We start from the raw sequence: 8,253 nt of genomic DNA on the forward strand, positions 1-8,253 counted from the left end.
GCATCTTCTGTTTATTTGTGTCGTTTCCACAGTTTGCACAGCGTCTGTCTGAAACACGACCAGGAAAGATGAAGAGGCGGGCGCTGTGGAAGGTCATGGAGTGAAACCAACACGTTAGGAGACCTCAGCACACTGGACGAGGATTTTTAGGTAAAGAGCCACTTGGTTTTATCTCTGCTGCTTCACTCACCTCCTTTTAACCCAGTGATTTTCCATTGACCTCCTCTATACAGCTTAACTAGCAGCAGTCTGGAGAAGGTGTATGTATGCGTATATGTATGCATGCATGCGCGTATGTATGCATGTGTATATGTATATACAGTATGTATGGATCTATATGAATATAGACCCATACACACACACACACACTCACACACTCACCCTGACAGTGACCCAACATATTCTTTAAGAAGAATCAACACTTTATTCAAAATACAAAATTTAGCACTACAGAAAACTACAGTAATACTGTTGGTTGACAAATATTCCGTTTCCCGTCTCTTGACGTAGTAGTGCTACATACATTGTTTTTCTCCCATGATACTAACACTGTCAATACTGACATTTTAACCAAACAAATATACATATTATTAAAAAGCCTTTGTTCTGACAATGTGTGATGTACTGCAGTTAACATCTAAACATGTCATTAATGACTATGGACAACAGAGTCATTGGACCTGCCAGGCAGCAGCACGAGGGGTTAGAATACAGTCACAGGAGAAAATAGTAAAATTTAAATAGAGTTAAAAAGATGAAAAATAGACCGATCACCTGGTGCTTAGTGGACAGCTTGTTCTCAGTAGGTTTGCACCGTGTAGTCAGTCACTTTTACATGTAAATCCACTGCTTCAGTGAACGTAAATCTATCTTTAAACCAAACCCAGTTAAGGTAGAGTTTGTGAGGACTGTCCTCGTGTCCACTGTTGTCCTTCTGTAAGGTCTTCAAATCAAAGTGGTCACCAAACACATCTGTTAATTGTCTACTCTTTCACAAGTCAGTGTTGTTTAACTGAACTCTGTGTATTCATATCACTTCCTGTGCTGCTTCTGAGGATTTGGTAAGAGGTTCAACTGGAGCTGAAGGAAGACATTCTTTTTGCTGTGGCTTAGTAAGAGTTTTTCCTCTTTAGCGTGTCCTCCTTTCACTTTAATCTCTCTAAGGCCTGTGGATAGTACTTGAGAAATATTCTCAGGGCAATCTCGTAGGTGTCTCCCTGAGGTTTGGTGGGATAGCGTCTGCTGTTGTAAACAAATCCTTTTTCCACCTGAAACACTGCCTGGTTGAAGGTGTCCTGCTTAAATGGTCGTCCACTGTCCAGACACTCAACCAGCATGTGAACAAAAAGCCCCCAGCGCTGGGCGTAGTAGTCCTCCATGAGGCCTCCCCACTCTTTACTGGCATAGTCCAGGATCTCACCACTGGGGCCCCACAGTGTCAGCTGGTTTCTGGCATTTATGTCATAAAGCTGGGCCTCCCCTTCATCCAGTGCTTGGGACCGTGCCTGCTCCAGCCATGTCCCCAGCAGGAAATTGCGATCACTATTCAGCAAACGACTGAGCTCAGGCAGGAGGTCATAGATCAGCACGCCGCCTGCCGCCAATAGCTCTGAGATCTTTTGTTTCTGAAAGGCTCCGACAATGTCCTGGTAAAAGGACGTGGTCAGCACTTGTAGAGCCTGACGAGTCACGTCAACAAGGTCGTATCGAAAGGTTTCTCTGGACATGAGAGCAGGAGCCGCCTCCACAATCAGTTTCCAGGCTTTGAACAAATCTGCCGGGTCGTACCACAGACTTGTGTTCATGTGGACTGACGGCCGGCGCACCAGTGGACTGTGGTTGTGGTTCTTGTAATGTGGTATGGTGCAGTTATAGACGCTCCTGAAGAGCAGCGTCCAAGCAGCACTCAGGTTCTCCAGAGTGCTGCCATACCGACGCATCGCGTACAACGTAGCCCACTTGGACAAGTTGACTGGCTCTTTGCGCCAGGCTAATTCACTCATCAACTCATAGACCACTGGATTCTGCCCAATGCCCTCAGGAGCTATGCCCAAGCCCACCAGCGTAGAGTTGGGGAACTGGATGGCCTTAAAAGGCCCAGAGTTGATGCTGTCCACTGTGCCAAATAAACCACTGTTACCACCAAAGTTGTGCAGCATGCACCAGATGAATGGCTGCCCATAGAAGGACTCAGTGGAAGAGAACATCGGCTCCGTTTCTGCAAACAGGTCCAGCACGATCATTCGTCCGAGGGGTACTCCATGTAGCAGGGCCCGAATCTGGGCTGGTTTCCAGAACGTTGCATTATTGATGAACAACCAGCCTTGCATCAGCCAAACAGCTTGAGGATCAACTGAGTAGAAAAAGAAGAAGATTTAACTTTAGGGTAAGAATGAACAGTAAACCGTAGGAAGTCAGAGTTCTTAGGTCTCAGTCTAGACACCTACCTGCAGTCATCGATGAAAAGACGGAGCTGCTGACGGCAGATAGATAAGCCGGGTCGGAGGATGGAGGATTCATCTCGTTGAACGTGTCTGTGTTGTAAATGTGATCTGTCCCAAAATGTTTCATCACCAGGGACAGGAAGAGGGAACCGATCTGGAGAAACAGTGGGTCCCGGGGGTCTAAGATATAGGAGCAGGAGAAGCTGCAGTTGAAATGAGACCAAGGAGCCAGTCTGGTTATATTGGCATCAGGATAGAGTCTGGAAAACAAGGAACATTTCAGTCATGGTTCTCTAACCCTTCGCTCATTCATCTTCTACCACCTCATTCTTTAAAGCAGGTCCACTGTCCACACAGAAGGACTGTACAAAGTTTGGTAGGTTACCTGAGAATTCCCTTGGGAACATTCCCAGAGAAGGCTGGCAGCACAGGAACCATGCCAAAGGATCTCATTCTCTCCAGAATTTTAAACTGTAATATAAAGTTATTTCACATTAGTAAGTCTCCAGACTCTGTGTTTTTCTGTTTCCCTGTTCTGACAATCATCCTGGTACCTAGTAACCTAGTACGTAAATCGTAGAAATACTAAAGGGTTCAGTACTTGGAGATAGAGCTGGTTCACGTGCCAAGACTGTGGCAAAGGTCCGCCAAACTTGAACATGTTTCCCATTCGGTTCCAGGCAAGAAAAGCTGGGCCGGAGAAGAACTCTTCAATCTCTGACTGGTTCAAACCCAGAGCACGGTAAACCTGGACGTATGGAAAAAATAGAACCTGATAATCAAAAATCAGTTTCTGGCAGACTTGACAACAACAAACAAGGAGACAACGCGTTTTAATTAGTACTACTGTGATATATTGACAGAAACTGAGGAAACTTCCAGAGAAGAGTTTTCCTCTGACCTCTTGCCACAGAGCTTCCTGTCCAGTGAAAGCCAGTGGCAGGTTGATGCCATTCAGTGCCATCCAGTCGATCTCTCTCTCCCACCTCGGCCAGTCCCACCACACAGAGGAGTAACTGAACGTGCAGACGTTCTGGTAGTAACGGAATCTACAGCAACAAATTATGGTGAGGAGATGTATAGAGATGTCTTTAACTTGTTTTTAATTGCATGATCAGAGGAGAGCCATTGAAGGTTTTTTAAAAGACAGAGTATTTGGAAGGTAAGTACCACTTCTGTGGAAAATGTAGGAAAACACATGATATGATTTTTTCATGTCTAACATGTCTAACAAATCATTCACCTGCCTAAACATTTTAGGCATAAAATTGCATTTTAAGACATTATTAAGGCATTTTTATTTTTTCGCATTTTTTTCACAAAAGTCAGACTATAGGCTGTCTTTTGTGGTAAATGTATGGCATCACATGATGGGTAATTCTAATGAAATATTGGCCTTAAATTCTTGCTGTAATAGAGAATTGTGTTGCATAGGAAGAGGAACATTAGTATGTTTCGCTAGGAACGGAAAAGCCACAACAGCTAAGTAAATTTCTACTCAATTAACCTAAATACACATTATTAAAGTCTATTTTTCTTTAAAAAAAATCAAACATTTTTCTAAATGTTGACTACTACTAGTATTGGTAATGATAATCAATACTGTTGCAAATGATGAGAATTTTAGTCATTTTTCCTCTTTTTTATTATTATTAAATATATAAATTTAATTAGTAATTTGGACAAATTTGGACACATTGTGGTAATTGTCAGAAAATGCAATCAAATGTATAAAAGAATCACTTTCTATATTACTCTTTGGACCACAATAATAGCTTTATTATTGTTGTTATTTTTCTAAAATACAGGTTTTATTATTAAAATGATTGCTGCCATGGTGTACTAATGATTTCATGAGAATGACCTGTTGTGATTTCCCTGTCACAATTTCCCAGTATTCATGGGAAAACCAGACTTTTGCATGTGTGCCATAACTTTTTTCTGTCTAACTACCATGCACATGACATAACTGTGGTGAGCTCAGGCGAGAATAATGCAGAGCAGATAATTAAAGGAAGTGTCCTTCAAACTGGCCCGGCCATAGTCTTTACAAGTGTCCATAGTGCTCCCAGTAAACAAAAACAGATGGCATGCGACAAAGCTCTGCTTGTCATGCACCCATGGTTTTTTAGGTGCCGCCATGAAGAGGAAGGGCCTGGAACATACAGTCCAGGACCACCAGATACTGTACCTCTACTTCTACTACTTTATGAATGTTGTCAGGACTAAAGTATTCCGCTGCAGAAGAGAATGTAAACACAGAGTTCTGTGGTGTGTGGCTGATACTGTGAGAAGACAACACAAACTCATCAGATCCTAAAAAACAACAAGTTTTGCTGACGTCAGTAAAACGGTGCTGATAAGAGTTAACTGCACAAAAGCAGGACACATGATGGTTACAAAGCACTTACTCACTTACTCCTCTGTTTAATTGTACTGAACTCAGAGCCAAATTAGACAACAAAGAAAATGACAGACTCTTGATTGTGATTGCCTGATTAACATTTTAATGGCTCGTTAGTATCACACTCAAAAGAAAGCTGAACTCTCGCTTGCTTCTAGTAGAAAATGGCTTTTGTATAGGGAAATTATTCATGAACTGGAGTGTTGCGTTCACATTTGGAGCAGTAACATGCAACACTATAACGGTCATTCTCATGAAATCAGTACTACACCATGGCAGTAATGATTTTAGGAACAAAAACCTCATGCATGAAACACCAAAGTAGAAGCAGTTATGGAAGGACTTATGAAAGAAAGTGAAAGGATTTTTGTCTGAGTTTGAAGACGTGTGAAGTCTGTCTTACTTTAAAATTATACCAAAAAAATTACAAAAAGTATTCCTAGAGTTCCTAGGATAAAGGTATGAACACTTTTATTTTGGTATAAATGTATCATCTGTATCATGCAGGTAAAAAGTACCAAAATGTTTCACTTCTCATGTAAGATCGTTTTTCAGTTTGTATACTAAAGTGTAATAAAACAAACAAATGACCAACCCAGCACAGGACCCCGGGGTATGTCATATTGCTATTTGTTTTTGTTTTTTTTTTGGGGGGGGGGGGTTGTTGTTTTTTTGTTTGTTTGTTTGTTTTTGTTTTTTAGATTGCGAACTATATTTCATACACATTATTTAAGGGAAATCTTTAAGATAACAGTAACAGTCCAGAATCGTGTCCTTTAAATGTCTGTTGATTACACTTAGACCTATGATGCATCTGTGTCACAGCGGGTCACTGACCTGTGCTGGCTGCTGATGCGCAGAACTCCGCTGAGTTTTGGCAGGGGACTGGGTAGATCCAGCTGGTCTCCGGACCACGAGACATGGCAGCCGCAGAAATACTTCAGGTAGTTGTAAATACCAGTAGCCACAGCCACGCCGGTGCTGCCTGAAGCGAAGACCTTGTTGTTTTTGGTGGACCTGAGCTCACACACTTCCAGACTGTTGTTGGAAAGACTCCGGTTCACAGACACAAAGAATTCCGCTGATCTGTTTCCCAGCAGCCTCTTCAGGAGCTCGGACACCGCTCGAGTCTGAACCTTGTCGCTGGTTCTGGGTTTAATGTGGTCAAGAGTCGGGAATTTGCATTGTGCAGTTAAAAAGAACGACAAAATAAGAAATAAAAACAGACTACAGCTTTTTCTTAGTGGCATGATGTTGCCAACTTTCCCTATCGTTGCAATGATTTACAAACAACCAAATTTCCTCTGATCAAGACAGCCAGGAAGAAACGGGGTAAACTCAAAAGCTTTCGACCAATCAGCGAGCAGGATATCCCGCCCCGCCGTTCTTTCGCCAATCAAAGCCGCAGTTTCTTAACAGTTCCAATATTTTCATAATAAAGCGATTAATTTAGGCCAAAACTATTATATTATATTATATTGGGAGATTTTGACACTTATGAGCAAATTTAAAACATTTCTGTGCAAATCTGTCAGTAAAATCGCAGTCTAAAATTACAGTATTGTCACTTCCTCTACGCTTTCTTATTGTGACTTCCTCATCTTTGTTCCTTATGTGTTATATAACCCTGAAAGGACAATTCCCAATAGCAGATAAGCTCTGATATGCAGTGTCATTTGGTTCTGCTATTTATTATTATGACTACCTAATAGTAACAAAAAAGTTCTTCTTACTCACAGACAGGACCACAGCGTAGAGAACTACCACACACCTTGATAAATTAAAAGGTCAAGTGAAAATCGGGGCAATAATACCTAGAAATACCCATCGGGTAGTAAATGTGTATTTAAAAACTTTATTCTATATTCAAATTAAACATAAAACATCCTCTGAAGCACACACACATATTAAGCTGGACAAACATAAATACTGCATTATAAAAAACGACAACTGCTGGTGTGAACAACAAAGTGCTGGATGGCTTTCAATCCGGTGCAAGATTTTTAAAAATAAAAAAAATCTGATTTTTTTTTTTCTCTTTTGGAATAATAAGCATAAAAGGCAAAAATATCTAAGCTCAAACTTTTGGACATGTGGACATTTTGACCATTGTTTCACAGTGCACAGTTGTTCCTGAGGGTTGCTGTGGTAACTTCATTGTGGTTTGAGTAGGGAAGAAAGAGAAAAAATAAAATGTGTGTGTGTGTATATATATATATATATATATATACACACACACATACTGTATATATATATATACAGTATGTGTGTGTATATATATAAATACATTCACAGACATATACATCTATATATACGCACATACATATTTATACTGTATATATATATATATATATATATATTTTTTAACATTCCTTTGTTGAGGACAGTAACAATGCATCAATGTCATTGAGGATGGCTTTAAACGTCCTGGTTGGATGTGCTTTCTTCTTCCTAAGGCACAGACTGATGACTGAATATTTCCTGAAGATTATTTGAGGAAAAAAGAGACACTTACAAAAGCAGAAGCATTCAATAAAAAAACATTGCACAGGCTATCAGAGCTGTAACAATTTCTTTTAAACAAAGATTTACTTAATTTCCATCCCTCTAGGTTTAAGTCCATTAAGTCCAAAATATTTACAACAACAATTTGTTTGTGGACAGGCAGTAAGCGGAAACGAAGAAAGAAGTTCTGAAGTGATATCACCTTCTGCTTTGGTTTTGTTGCGAGTCTAAACAAGAGTAGTATTTCAAAGGTACCCACTCTTCATCTTTGATAAAATAACTTCTACGTAGCCCTGCAGAGCTGCTGTTCACCGAAGCACATTAACATCATCAGCCAAGTGTCTGACAGTGGAAAAACGAGTTACTGTCATTGTCAGATTAAAGAAAAGCACATAAGAACTCTTGAAAGATTTTTTGTTGTTGTTATTCTTCTGTAAAATACGTAACCTTTTAGAGAAAACTGAAGTACACACTGGAATTTGCTACTTGTATCATCTTGGTCTCATGACCAGTGGCTTTTATCACGTAACTAACAAATCAATGTTAAATATCCCTCAGAACAGCATTTCAAAAATTCACTTTACTGCCTTTGTACGACCTTTTACCTAAAACAAACACAACCTGCTTTTTTTGTTTTAACATCGTACCAAACTCACTAAACTGAGTTTGACCTGGCATTTATTATATATTATATGGATAGCTATTAATAGCTAATAGCTATTAGTTACTGCTACTAGTTACTATTTTATACAACAGGATTTTTGCAGGAGGCCTGTTAATTATACATATATGTATATTTATATATATATATATATCATTAATAAAAAATATTCAGAGTACAATTTTGATTAAAAATAGAGAATATTTCTGTGACAGATTTGCATTAAAGCTCATGTAGGG

General features: G+C 39.9%; 1 protein-coding gene across 1 annotated transcript; it reads right to left on the bottom strand.

The window, feature by feature from the left end:
- Positions 1–399: 399 nt before the first annotated feature.
- naglu (N-acetylglucosaminidase, alpha) lies at positions 400–6,244 on the bottom strand. Its single transcript, XM_008314135.3, has 6 exons — positions 5,686–6,244; positions 3,346–3,493; positions 3,046–3,192; positions 2,830–2,915; positions 2,448–2,704; positions 400–2,353 (listed from the first exon to the last, which is right to left on the bottom strand). Exons 1-6 carry the CDS (start codon positions 6,096–6,098, stop codon positions 1,146–1,148), a joined length of 2,259 nt encoding a protein of 752 aa, XP_008312357.1. The 5' UTR covers positions 6,099–6,244; the 3' UTR covers positions 400–1,145.
- Between the last annotated feature and the right edge of the window lie 2,009 nt (positions 6,245–8,253).

Source organism: Cynoglossus semilaevis, chromosome 8 (assembly GCF_000523025.1).
Source record: "Cynoglossus semilaevis isolate Cse_v1.0 chromosome 8, Cse_v1.0, whole genome shotgun sequence".
NCBI lineage: Eukaryota > Metazoa > Chordata > Actinopteri > Pleuronectiformes > Cynoglossidae > Cynoglossus > Cynoglossus semilaevis.